The following is a 14,611-nucleotide window of genomic DNA, read 5'->3' as shown; positions in this document are numbered from 1 at the left end:
GTACAGACACGAGGGTCGGGTCAAGATAGTCATTCTACCATGTTGGCTTTTCAGGCCTGTCTAGGATGGGTCTCAGCAGGAGAGAGAAGCAGCAGAAGGGAAACAACATCCAGGGTCCGTCAGAATGAAATGCGGCATGATCTAGAGAAGAAGCAACTTATCATAACAGTTGGAGGGAGGATCTGGGAGAGTAAAATGAGGCCCCAGGGAGAGACCGGAGGGGTGGGGGGGGGGGGTTGATAGATGGAATATAGGATGGATCAGAGAAGAAAATTTCAGGATCAGGAAGCTGGGGCTAGTAGGTGGAATAAGGGGAGAGAGAATCTAAAGAGGGGAGAGGAATGTGTTCCCCAGTTCCAATTCTGTCATTCCAAGGAAGGTTTAAAGAGCAGCAAATGACTGTAGAGTTGTAGGTAAGAATAGAATAAAGCTAAAATAACAAAGAGGTGAATTAGTTACAGAAGAAGGAGCCCTTGCGATCCAGTATGACCCTCTCACTGGAAAGTACTGGACTTTGTTGGCTGGTAGACATCAGATAAAACATACATTTTAATCTCTGTAAAGAGTCCTTTGAAGTAAGTGTGGTAATCCTAGAAATCACAGGAAGAGGGGCAACAAATAAGGCTAAGTAAGGTTTTGTTTTCCTTGCTAATGGATGAAGCATCTCCAAACTTAGCTTCAGCCAAATGGCCCCATTATTCTTTCAGTGGTGGTCATACAAATGTATGGAGAAGTAGCCTAAAGGTTAGTACAGTAGGCTAAGAACCAGGAGACCCAGGTTCAAGTTCCACAGTGGCTCCTCAAGACCCTGGGCAAATCACTTAACCCTTTATTGCCCCAGGTAAAAAATTTAGATTGTGAGCCCACTAGGGACAGAGAAAGTACCTGCATGTAATATGTACTGCTTTGGTTGTACAAGAGTAAGGTGGTATAGCTAGGGTTACCAGATTTTAGATCGGGAAAAAGAGGACATGTGACCCCCACCCCTGTTCTGTACCTGGCCCCGCCCCATTTCACTCCCAAACCCACCTGGTATTACCCCCCCCCATTTCCAGCCCCACACAAACCTCGTCTCTTTGGAGCGAGTCTGGGGTGCCCGATCTCAATGCTTTTCAAAACCCAAAGTGCTGGGTTTTAAAAAGCCTTCCGGATGCCTGAATAGTTCTCTAACAAAGAGGATATATGTCTGGGGAAATCTGGACGTCTCTTAACCCTAGGTATATCAAGAATCAATCAAACAAAATCTAGGCAGAGCCAGGATTGTTCTGCAGGCTAGAAGTTATCAGCATTCAGCTGCGTCAATAGTAGCAGGCCAGTTGAAGTGGTATTATATTCAGCATACCACTATGTTGACATAATGGGAAACTGATGGGGTTGTCCAGAAAAACCTGAAGTTGGAAAAACTGCAAATGTAAGGTTTTCCTATGAATTAGATTTTTTAAAAGCCCATCCTGCCACTCAAAGCCACTAATTATATAAAGTTCTGTTTTTCTTAAAATAAGCTATTAGTTTTGCTTATAGCTGTAACTTTTATGTTTTCATACTCAGCAATGATACATTGATAAGACATTTTATGCAAAAAAAATCTAGCAGTATTTTATTAAATGAACCGTCAATATCTGCACGTTCAATGATGGAGAACCACTTTTAAAAAGCGTCTCCCCCTCCCTTGTTTTTTATCCCTCCTCTCTTACCTTCCGCTTAAATTTTATTTTTACTTAAATATATTTTTTTCATTGCCCCAACCCCAGTACCTCATGTACCAAATTTGTCTATGTGTCGTCAGTCACTTATGTTATATTTATAAAATGACGCCTTTTCTTTTCAAACTGTTCCTTCATTTTAGTATTGTAAACCGATCAGATACTTTCTGATATCAAACATAGAATAAACTTGGAAACTTGAAAAATATACTTTGCTAATAGCTATACACGTACACTTTAGTGTAGTCATCTACCAAAGGTATTACAAACACTCAAGCATTCAATATCTTCTTGAGATAGTCAGGATAATGCCTGCCATACTGTTCAACTCCTTGCAACAAGGCCTCAGGCTGGGTCTGTGGTGATGCCAGTGGCAAAGTCAGTTATTAGTTTTAATATCTCGCTTGGCTGTGCTGTAAATTACCTTACTCTTGACAACACAGTGAAGACCTCTTGTTTTTGGTGATAAAGAGGTCACTGTGAATAATAATTGTTTCAGGAGTTTTCTTTACAACCCTGTTCTCTTTTCTGGCCATAGGCCCAGCTCCTCTGGCAGAAGATTCGAGTCAGTAGAAATGTTACCAAAGACATGGTCCTGTAAGTTTATTTCACTGAATATTTCTTTCTTGACACAAAAAGTTGTAATGACCAATGTGTACTTTGAGCAAGTATTTCCAGTCTCTGTTTAAAGTTGTTAAAACGCATGCAGATTGTGAAAAGTTGCAGGCAGACCTTAGGAAATTGGAAGACTGGGCGTCCAAGTGCAGATGCAATTTAATGTGGACAAATGCAAAGTGATGCACATTGGGAAGAATAACCCGAATCACAGTTACCAGAGGGAAGGGGTAAAACAGACCTGACGGACCTCGCGGATCTAAAACTGCACGTCCTTAAAAATCTGAGGTCCATGCCACTTATAGTTAGTTTCTGGCTCTGACAGACCTCGATGACAATTTAGCGCTGACGGATCCGTCTTAGCATAGGGAGGGAAAAGTATTAGGATCCGTCAGCGCTAAATTGTCATCGAGGTCTGTAAGAGCTGCGGACCTCAGATTTTTTAATTTACTGGGGCTGCAGGAAATCGGTTTAAAGGATTTGTTTTAGAGCTGTTCCAGCACTAGAGTCTGGCTCTGACAGACCTCGATGACATTTTAGCGCTGACAGATCTTAATACTTTCCCCTCCCTATGCTGAGACAGATCCGTCAGCGCTAAATTGCCATCGAGGTCTGTCAGAACCAGAAACTAACTACAAGTGGCATGGACCTCAGATTTTTAAGGATGTGCGGTTTTAGATCCGCGAGGTCCCTCAGGTCCGTGAGGTTGGCATTTTACCCCTTCCCGTTACCAGATGCTAGGGTCTACCTTGGGGGTTAGCACCCAAGAAAAAGATCTGGGTGTCCTTGTAAACAATACGATGAAACTTTCTGCCCAATGTGCTGTGGCAGCCATAAAAGCAAACAAGATGCTAGGAATTATTAAAAAAGGGATGGTTAACAAGACTTAGAATGTCATAATACCCCTGTATCGCTCCATGGTGCAACCTCACCTGGAGTACTGTGTTCAATTCTAGCCTCCTTATCTCAAGAAAGATATAGTGGCACTAGAAAAGGTTCAAAGAAGAGCAACCAAGATGATAAAGGGGATGGAAAAGAGATGTGGAGATATGATGAAGTCTACAAAATCCTGACTGGAGCAGAATGGGTACAAGGGATCGATTTTTTTATGCCATCAAAAATGACAAAGACTAGGGAACACTCAATGAAGTTACAGGGAAATACTTTTAAATAGGAGGAAATATTTTTTCACTCAGAGAATAGTTAAGCTTTGGAACACATTGCCAGAGGTTGTGGTAAGAGCAGATAGCGTAGCTGGTTTCAAGAAAGGTTTGGACAAGTTCCTGGAGGAAAAGTCCATAGTTATTGAGAAAGGCATGGGGGAAGCCACTGCTTCCCCTGTATCAGTAGCATGGAATATTGCTACTCCTTGGGTTTTGGCCAGGCACTAGTGACCTGGATTGGCCACTGTGAGGACGGGCTACTGGGCTTGATGGACCATTGGTCTGACCCAGTAAGGCTATTCTTATGTTCTTATTATTGTAGACATGCTCTCTTCTACATGATTCTCCCATCTGTATTATGTTTGTTTGTGAATAAAATATAAACTTCTGTGATTGTACCACAGAAAGGTGGTTCCCTTACCTTTACTCTTATAAGGGTGGCCAAATAAGGCAGCTCTTACCCTTTAGAAAACTGCTGATAACCGAATGTGTTTGTTGATCTGTAGCAATCCTTAGATATGTGAAAATAATTAAATATCTTGCTACCTTTCCTCTGAGCAGACAGCTGGGAACTCTTGCAGCAGGGATAGACTGCGACACCTTACAGCAATGGACTTCACTTTCAGATTTTCTCAAAGTCGTGAAGCATCTTTACGAGTTCCAAAATAAATTGCCAAGAAGCCTGGTAAGGAGCACTTGAGTTATCAAAACATGGAGGTACAGATTTCTAAAGCGTGACGGTTTAGTCCAGGTCTCTGTTAGCGATTGAAGGTCAGCATGCTAATATTTTGTTGAAGATTGTTCATGTCTTGAACTTACTTAACACCTATGTTACCATCTCTAAGTCGCTGATCATGAATTTTTAATTAGACTAACTAATGGACAGACTGGATGGACCGTTCAGGTCTTTATCTGATGTCATTTACTATGTTACTATATGTTAAAAAAAACCTCCAAGGCATAAAAACCTCCTCCTACAAATTAAATTGGTGCTCTGTGCAATTCAAGTAAATGCACTGAAATTCCAACGATCAACAAATAATAGGCTTATCTGCGTTAGGAAAGGCCTGTCACACCCATAAACACGTCATTCAGGTGATATGTATTGGACGTCTGCCTCTGTTTTCTAAATGGAAAGGGGTCTCAGGAGTCTACTGTGATCTGGTACCCAATATGCATATCCTCGGCTCTTGTGTATCTGCGTAAGAGAAATAAGGCACAGCAACACCAAATATACATACGAGTAAGCTCAAGTTTTAGGGAAGCAAATTTTACAGCGGCAAAAGCCCAGGAGCCTTGCTCGACTTGCTTCTAAACTCACTTCTCAGCTCCAACTTAATTTTATGACAGCACATTCCAAGCATTCTATTACATAAAAACAAATGTGGTGAGCATTATACTCCTTTCCTTTCTCAAACATTGCTTGTAGCATTTGCAGCACATCATAACTGGCTGAATTGCACATATATTTCCTCCCGTAGGCATGGTTAGACCCAGGGTTCTATATAATTAGGGTTGCCAGACGTCGGGGAAGACCCGGAAAACCCACCTATCCACAAACCTAAGCGGGGTACAATAAATACAGACAAAATCATAATAAAATACAAAACAGCAGAAGGCAATAAAACAGCAGCTCAAACTCACACTGTCACATGGCTAGCACCAAAAAAGGCACTCAAATAAAACAGTTTCCACCCCCTTTCTAAAATACCAGAGAAGGTTTGATTGGCGCAATGTCAAAGGTAAGGCATTCCAAAGCGCCGGGCCCTGCACAGAAAACATAGATTTGCGGTTCCCTGCAAACCTTACGGCTACTAATAATGGAATTTCCAGTTTCAAACTGTCTGAGGACCGTAGCTCACGAGAAGGACAATGCCACTGCAAAAGAGAGCGGACACTTGACGGGCAATTATGCTGAAGCACCTTAAAACATCACACAATGGACCTTAAATTCGACCCGCATACCAACTGGTAACCAATGAAGCTCTCGAGTATCGAAATAATGTGATTGAATTTCGAAGCATGTACAATAACGTGTGCAGCGGCGTTTTGGGCCAACTGCAATACGCACAAGACACATTTAGGCAAACCTAAATCAATGGAATTACAATAGTCAAGTAGAGATGTTATCATAAGAAAGATAATCACGCAACCTCCGCAATAGACACAGCTTGACAATCACACCAGATATTACTGCCTTAATTTGGGCCTTAAAAGACAAAGTAGAATCAAACATAAGAACATAAGAATTGCCGCTGCTGGGTCAGACCAGTGGTCCATCGTGCCCAGCAGTCCGCTCACGCAGTAGCCCTCTGGTCTAAGACAAGCGCCCTAACCGAGACTAGCCCTATCAGCGTATATCCTTGTTCAGCAGGAACTTGTCTAACTTTGTCTTGAACCCCTGGAGGGTGTTTTCCCCTAAGACAGATATATACCTGCACTGCGATGACCTCACCTTCAAGGGAAATCTCAGATGGACACGATACCAAGTTCTTCCTGCGGCCAATATATAACACTTTGGTCTTAGCGAGATTTAACTTCAATTGATTTTCTAGTCCCGAATAACACCAAAACAATCATTCAGGTGGGATAAAGACTATATACTCTTCAAGAAATCCCTGAAAAAGTCTTAACAATACGAGTACCTTCCTTCCTTCCATCTTCTTCCTGACCCCCCCGAATCAACCTGATCTACTCTTTACTCGCTTGGAAAATGACCAGAGATCTTCTTTTGTAACCCACCCTCTATAACTCTTTTGTAATCCGCCTTGAACCACAATGTAATGGCGGAATAGAAATCTCTAATGTAATGTAATAAAGCTACATCTTTAGAGGACTATCCTGGCTCCTGGATGGGCGTTCCAAAACCTGGAATATATGTCAGGGTTTTGGAAAGCCCCGATGAGCTCCGGAGGGCCTCTGAACATGTGGATGACATCGCACACATATGCGCATGCTCCAGGTCCCACAGACACGGCTAGAGCTCATCCAGAAGAAGAGAGGAGGCTTTGTGGGGGTGGGACTGGGAGGAGCTGGTGCCAGAACAGGGCGGGCCATGTGTCCGGTAACCCTATATATAATAGATTCAGCTTCAGCAGTTACAGAAAACAGTCAATATTCACAGCTCGTTTCCTGCAAGGCTAAAGCTCTCTTCATCAAAATAACTTAACAATTCTTCTGTATACTCGTACGACTGAAACAAGCTCTCCACTTCTCCTTGGTCACTGGTCCCCTATTGAACTCCTCTCCATTTTTCCTGGTCTCCTTCTGGACATCTTCCACAGTATAGCACTAAAGTTAGGTTGATTCAGGTGTCAGCAGAGAGGCCAAAGACTGTGTATACATGGAGACTAAATTACTCTCACTCTATCAAGGTTATCCTCAGGAACAGCTTAATCATTAGTAAAACTACGCAGGGGGACGGGGTGGGGGATGTGTGCAAAGAGCAGCTGCAATCAAAGCAAAACGACAAATCCTGACAGCCAGAGAAACTCAAAAGAACCATAAGTCATTATCCACACGAAAGGTGGACAGTTTTCAGTTATCCAGGTAAATGGCTTTGGGATGTTGCCCTCATTATATATATACAAGAATGAAAAGTCGATATTCAACAGTCTGATGTCCAAGTCTGCATTTATACAGAGGATGGTTTTGAAGTGACCATGATTGTATTTGATTATCAAAGTCTCAGACAAGGGTCCGAGGGCTTGAAAGAAATGGGAGTGGGGGGCACTTGGGAAGGAAAGAGAAGGGCAAAAAGGTTGCCTATAGCCCTAGGACTTTTGAACTGGCCCCCAATAGAGCAGGGGTGAGACACATACACAGTACAATATGAGGAAAGGCACTCCTCTCTGCAGTCCTCCCCCAATCCAATATCTGTTCCTTGCATAACTGCAACTTTGTTGTCAATCTGGCAAATTTCCAAATTTGGCTTCTATTAACTCGTTTTTGGTTGGGTTTTTTTAAGTGTTTTCTGAGAATGATTTTATGTTTTATGTTACAAATGGCCCAAAGATATAAACTATGCTTCCCCTATTCTCTATGCAGGTAAACTGGGACAATCTCTTCTCTTCAAAATCACAGGTCTCTGGAACGACCTTACTATCCCGCTGCGGAACCTGGCCTCTCTCCAACTATTCCGCAAGCAACTGAGAACTTGGCTCTTCTCTAACATGTCATTCTATTTTCCCCTTTACTCTTCCATTCTACATATAAGCTCATGTAAACCTTTTCCTTTCTCTTCTTATATTTTAAGTTCTTGTAAACGGTGCCGAGCTCCACTTCCGTGGAGAGGATGCGGTATATAAACTTCAGGTTTAGTTTAGTTTTTATATTCAGCCATTGGAACTGATTTTCCCGTTCTGGATGATCCTTGGTGTTTATTTTCTATCTTCCAAACCTGAACCAACAAGCCCTCATCCCACCCCACTTCACCCTACCCAAGGCCTAAAAAATTGTTAATGCCAGTGGCAAGGTCAGAAGAAGGCAGAGGCTTAGAAAGAGTTTGCTTATTTTATTCCGTGTCCTTTGGATTCAAGGCAGACGACAAAAAAGAGATCCTAGCATATTTAGTGAGAAATTACAACCTATTTCAAGATAATTATACAAATAAAAACATTCAGCCTATTGTTGAAAACAAATATGTCTTTAAAGCTTTATGAAACAAATTTCACATCTAATGGTAGTTTGTTCCAGATTTTTACACTCTGATAATCAAAGCAATGTTCTAGAATAGATTTATATTAAATCCTATGCACTCTGGGGTATTTTAATTTTTAAAAAAGGGAAGCATGAGCCAAACAATATTTGTTTGAAAGCAGTTGTATCTGAAAAAGAGTTAAAGAATTCTTACCTAAGAATGGCCCTTTTACTAGAAGTTTCTACCGCAGCCCAGGGCATTAAATGCTCCAATATTGCTCTTACACTCATAGGAATTCTATGAGCATCAGTGCAGTGTCAGGTCATTTAGAAATCTCTACCGCGGCTTAGTAAAAGTGTGTGTGTGTGTGTGGGGGGGGGGGGGGGGGGAGGTTATGACTGTAAGTTAACAAGCCATTTTAAAGACATTCTTAAAGAAGCCAGTTGAAATTTCTCAGCAGTCGGGAAGCTTTCTCAAATTTCCCCAAGCCATAAATCAATCTGGCCACTGTATTCTGTAATATTACATTACATTACAGATTTCTATTCCGCCTTTACCTTTCGGTTCAAAGCGGATTACAATAAGAGTTGTGGAGGGAAGGGTTACAAAGTTAGATCGGAGATCGTTTCTGAGAGAGGGAAAGGTAGAAACAGGGGTAGGGGAGGTGTTCGTGGTATTAGGCTTTACTCAGGGATTTCTTGAAGAGTATAGTTTTTATATCCTTTCTGAACCTCTTGTAGTCAGGGGTTGATGTCAGGGGCCCATAATCAAAGAGACATCCTAAAACAGCACTTTGATGTCCTAATCGCCAGCACATCCAAGTGGCGATAATCGAAACCATCGTTCTGAACGTCTAGCGAGGTGTTCCAACATCTGTACGTTCAGCGCACAAGATGGGCATGGTGGAGGCATATTATGGGCGGGTTTTGGGCAGTCTCAAGGACGGGTTAGGCATGGACGTCTTGCTGTGATAATCAAACATTTTATAAGACATCCTGGACAGAACTTATATATTTGAATTAGTCCTGTTTTAGAAGGGTCGAAGTGCCACAGAGGTGACCAAACTGACCAGATGACTACTGCATGCATCAAGGCAAAACACCCCCACATTCCCCCAGTGCTCACGGACCCCTTCACACCCACAAAGATCAGAATACAAATGTAGATACCTGACTCCAGAACATCAGTACCTGGTATAGGAAAGCCTAGTAGATCTCCACACAGGTGTCTTACGTAGCCTGGTGGGTGGGCTAGTGAACCATAGAGAGGAGGACCCAGGCCCATAAACCACTACATTCATGGTGGAAAATGTGAGCCTATCAAAACCCTACCCTACTGCCATATAGGCGTCACCTGCAGCTATAAGGGCTATTGGGGTTGTAGACAGGTGGGTATAGGGTTTTGGGGAGTTCACCATATCCTATAAAAGAGTTCTGGTGAGATGTTTATCTGGCACCCTTTCTGTGAAGTTCACAGCAGTGCCCTCTAAGGTGCCCTACTGCTCTGTTGCCATGTCTGGGTGGCCAATCCATTACAGGACTGGCCCCTCCCACATCCAAATGGTCTTATTCTGGGCATTTGGGACTTGGACAAAGTTTTGGTCAAAAATGTGGTATAAAGATAGATATTCTGGCGGTCTGGGTGTCCCAATGACCTGGACATCCAGATAGAGGATTTTCAGAAAAAATAAAATAAAATTTCTAGACATATGGTGGTTTGCCTTTTGAAAATAGGCATTTTCTTACTGCCGATTTTGGACGTCTAGCACCATAAGTCCAAATCAGACTTAGACATATGTTTTGAAAATGACCCTCCACATATTAATTTAGATGATATACCACTGTATAGGGCATTGCAAATTAATACTTATAAGGGCTTGTGTAGCATACAGTTTATTTTTAATTTTATCTTTATTAAATTTCAAATTTAACATGATCCAAAAATACATCATATACAAAAATAAACAGTCTCGGCAACAAAAACATTTAAAGGAAATTTTCAAATTTTAATTAGAAAGATATCTTTGTTTTGCCTAGACTGTAAATTAGTCCGCTATCAATGGAGGAAGAAACTTGAAACGTACAGAATTATCAAATTAAATTAGTAATTAAAGAAAGAAAATGAGGAGTCCTGAAGGTTGACCTGGTCTGTCTATTTGAGCTTCATTCTTGGGTATTAACAAGTATACTAGTTGAAATCTGCCCTTTACTTACAATAAATCTAGATAGCTGTGAAGATTCAAAAAAGATATATCTATCTCCTTGGAAGTTAACCGAACACTTACCTATTTTTAGTATTAACTTACTGAGGGGAAAAGTGGTTTATTGCATGTGTGTGTATGAATATTCTGTCCAGATTTTCAGGATGTCTTGGGTATGGGGGGGGGGGACGGACACCTGTGTACTCTAACTGGGGGTAGGGTTTTTTTTTTTGCATCATATATATTCATGCCTCTCATAAAACCGTCTCTTTTAGTTTTGGCTGGAACATGTCATATGAATATTTAATGTACTATAGTTATATATACACCAGTGTCTTCATTATTTATTCTGTGCTGAAAAATGATGACATTGTGTTCCTCAGAGAAAGTGTATCCTTGAAAACCTCCAAAGAAGATCTGGGCTACTGGGGGAAAACTTGTCTTGGTTCGGACCAGAATTTATTACTGATTTACCGTAAGTGCGATACACTGCTGAGGATGATAGTAAGGTATTTTAAATAGATAAAATGTTTACATAAACAACAATATTTATTGTATTAGTTTTATCCTATCTTAATTTGTAAACCGGCTAGATACTTGTTGATGGTCGGTATATTCAAATTTAATAAAACTTGAAACTTATAAGGTGATGACGTATTTAGATTTGAAAAATCCAAATGTATATATGTATATAGTTTGTTCTCTTGACCTAACACACATCCCCTAGAATTCATCTAACGGTACATTAAAAAAAAAAAAAAAAAATATATATATATATATATATATATATATATATATATCTATCTTTATTGGAGCAAACAGTAGAGCCACACTGCACCCATTGCTGTGCACCATCTCCTCCCTCTGTCTCCCTTTCCCCTCCATCCCTATGCACTATCTCATCCTTCTCCCATGGTCAGACATCTCTGTCTTCCCCCCCTTCCCCCCTCATATGGTCTGGCATCTTTCTCCTCTTCTTCCCATAGCCTGGAATTTCTCTCCTCTCCCATGGTCTGGTATCTCTCTCTCCCCTTCCTTCCCTCTTCCTGAGGTCTAACATCTCTCTCCCCTCCTTCCCTTCCAGTCTGTGATTTGGCATCTCTCTCTCTCTCTCTCCTTCCCTTTCCAGTGGTCTGACATCTCTCCCATCTTTGCTGGAACATAGCGCTTTATTTGAGTTACAACCATTATATCTTTCTAATCTAGTGTTATTTTACACACCTAGTCGCTTGTTGAGATCTTTAAATGACAATAGAGTAGCTGTTCCCCGTATCTCAAAGGCTCACCTTGCCTCAACCCGAAATGGTGCATTTTTCTACTTAGTTCCAATATTGTGGAACAATTTACCAGTAGAGTTAAGGAAGGAAAAATCATTTCAAAATTTTGAGACATCTAAAAGCATATTTTTTTTTCAAATGGCTCTCTCAAATTGAATAATGAAATGGGGTCCGCAATCTGCAATCTGCATTAATTTGTGTTGATTTAGATTTATTTCATATAAGTTTTAGTGGATATGTTTTAGAAATGGTAATTTCTTTCCCTTCTCTACTGGAGTTCCTTTCTTAAATGTGATTAAGTTGTGATGTAAGCCACTTTGATCCTCTCCAGATTGGATTATTGCAATTCCATTTACCTAAGCTTAACAAAGAAAAGCCTCCACAGACTCCAACTAATCCAGAACACCGCGGCCAAACTTATCTTCTCAAAAAGTAAATTTGACCATGTCACACCGCTCCTATCCAAACTCCACTGGCTTCCCGTTATTTCCAGGGTCTACTTTAAATGTGCCTGCCTAACCTTCAAGATCCTCCACGGTATCCTTCCTCCTTTTATCCCTCTATCCTGGAATTCCTCAAATCCAACCTCCACTAGATCCACTCAAAAATTAAAACTATCCTACCCCTCCTTAAAAGGCATCTCCCTTGTTGGTAAACTTGGCTCTTCCCTCCCTTTCAGAATCACTCAGCTCTGGAACAGTCTCCCTTCCCCTCTCCGCAATTTGAGCCCCCTTCTACCATTCCGTAAGCATCTGAAGACCTGGCTCTTCTCCAGAACGTAACCCCGTCCCGCTCCTGGCACTCTCACACCAACCTCTCTTCTCTCATACTTATATAATTCCACTGGAGTTCCGTTCCTTCCCTAACCATGTAAACCGTGTCGAGCTCCATCTGCGGAGATGATGCGGTATATAAACCCAAGATTTAGATTAGATTAGATTAGATTATAGTAACATAGTAGATGACGGCAGATAAAGACCCGAATGGTCCATCCAATCTGCCCAACCTGATTCAATTTAAATTTTTTTTCTTCTTAGCTATTTCTGGGCAAGAATCCAAAGCTCTACCCGGTACTGTGCTTGGTTCCAACTGAACATTATAGAAAACTTTTGAAGAGTTCTTTTTTTCCAAATTCTTGATCAATTAGATTTCTGTATATCACATTATTCCTGTATTTTCTCATAGCATAATCTTTTGTTAACCACACTGAACTTATGGTTATGCGGTCTAGAAATGTGCTATTATGTTATGTTTTGGCTTTATAGGCAGTATAGAAAGATTTTAATAAACAAACAAACATCTTTGAGTCATCTCTCTTCCTTCCTCTCCACCACTATCATGTCCAACAAGTCTCCCTCTGTCTTCCTTTCCCCATATACATCATCTCTCTTTCACACTCATGCTACACACTTATGTCCAACAATTCTCCGTTCCTTTGCCAAATATGGAGTCCAAAATTGAACACAATACTCCCCTTCACTTTTGAGTCTCACAATGACACTTTTGAACATCTTCCTATCATTGATATATCTAAAAAAATGTCCTGTCTCCCCATTTTACCATGTCAGCGATTTTTTCTTCCATTTGTATCTTTGCTTTCCTGACTAGAATGGATTAATGGAATTCATTTACCAAAAAATATAAACATTACATAAATATAGAGCTTCATGATATATAATTAAAAACTAATTATGGACTATAATGTACCTTAAATAGAAAACTATCTTTAAATAGATTTTTCCCCCCAAACCAATTTAAATAATAAAAAAAATCATTGAATTTTTATCCATCAATGTCAAGCTGGTGACCTTTCTCGTGTGTGGTTTGTGGGTCTAAGATCTTGTAGGTTAAGGCTTCGAAGTAAGATAGTAGGTTTTCTACTTGCTTAGAGGTATGGTCTTCGAGATGGAGGTTTAGATATCCTAGGATTAGGTTTTAAGTTACCGTTAGAGAGTTTCGGTATATAAAATCTTCAAATTCTGGTCTTGCTGTGTTCCAAATCCCTGGTGTTATGTAGCAAAGCATGCAGGTTATGGATCCTTTTAGTATGGTGCATGAAAGTTGGCAGGCTAGTAGATCCATGTATGGGGGTGGACGTTTTGCCTAGTATGTTTAAGTTTAGGGAGTTTTTGCATAAGATGGCTAGACCTCCTCCTCTTTTTTTTCCCCTGTAGACCACTGATATCTTGTATCCCTTCAGGCAAACTTCCATTATCCTGGGGTCCGAGTCTTAAGTTAGCCAGGTTTCAGTGAGGAAGAGATAGTCTAGATTTTCGGGTTTTATCCAGTCTTTTATGTGTTCTTTCTTTGGGCCTAGAGCTCTGATGTTTATGTAGGCACATGTTAGTGTGGTGTATTCTATTTGTTGCTTTTGGGTAGACAAGTGCTCTTGGTTGAGAGTGTGGTTTAGCCCTGGAAGGGTTTAGTCCTGGAAGGGTCTTCTCCTCTATGTTGGTGTGATGATGTGGTGTATGCAGGTCTGGGAGTTTGTGTTACAATATTATTATTAAGACTTCGAAAAAAGGAAAGATTTATAAACTATAAAGAGTTTTACCTCAAACGTAAGGAAGTTCTTCTTCAGCCAGAGAGTGGTAGAAATCTGGAACGCTCTTCCAGAGGCTGTTATAGGGGAAAGCACCCTACAGGGATTCAAGAAAAGGTTAGATAAGTTCCTGCTGGACCAGAATATAGGCAGGTAAGGCTAGACTCTAGTAGGGCACTGGTCTTTGACTTAAGGGCCGCTGCGTGAGCCCACTGCTGGGCATTATGGAACACTGGTCTGACCCAGCAGCAGCAAATCTTATGTTCGCATGCAAAATTATCATTTCTTTAATAAGACATTAACTTTTTTTCTGAGGCCCTCCAAGTACCTACAAATCCAAAATGTGGCCCTGCAAAGGGTTTGAGTTTGAGACCACTGCAATAGAGGGATAGAGACCAGAAAGCTTCATCACTGGTCCATTTTAAATTAGAGCATGAAGCCTAATTCAATTTTCAGCTAAATCAGCCTTCTA

At 40.9% G+C, this 14,611-nt stretch overlaps 1 protein-coding gene across 1 annotated transcript in view; it reads left to right on the top strand.

Annotated features, from left to right (window-relative positions):
* STRC (stereocilin) overlaps positions 1–14,611 on the top strand; it is a 109,968-nt gene that overhangs the window by 34,853 nt on the left and 60,504 nt on the right. The window contains exons 14-16 of the mRNA XM_033920781.1: positions 2,242–2,300; positions 4,043–4,166; positions 10,704–10,795. Of these exons, the coding sequence (XP_033776672.1) occupies positions 2,242–2,300; positions 4,043–4,166; positions 10,704–10,795 (275 nt within the window). The remainder of the gene's footprint in view (positions 1–2,241; positions 2,301–4,042; positions 4,167–10,703; positions 10,796–14,611) is intronic.

Source organism: Geotrypetes seraphini, chromosome 14, assembly GCF_902459505.1.
Source record: "Geotrypetes seraphini chromosome 14, aGeoSer1.1, whole genome shotgun sequence".
NCBI lineage: Eukaryota > Metazoa > Chordata > Amphibia > Gymnophiona > Dermophiidae > Geotrypetes > Geotrypetes seraphini.
This window is presented reverse-complemented; position numbering and strand designations above follow the sequence as displayed.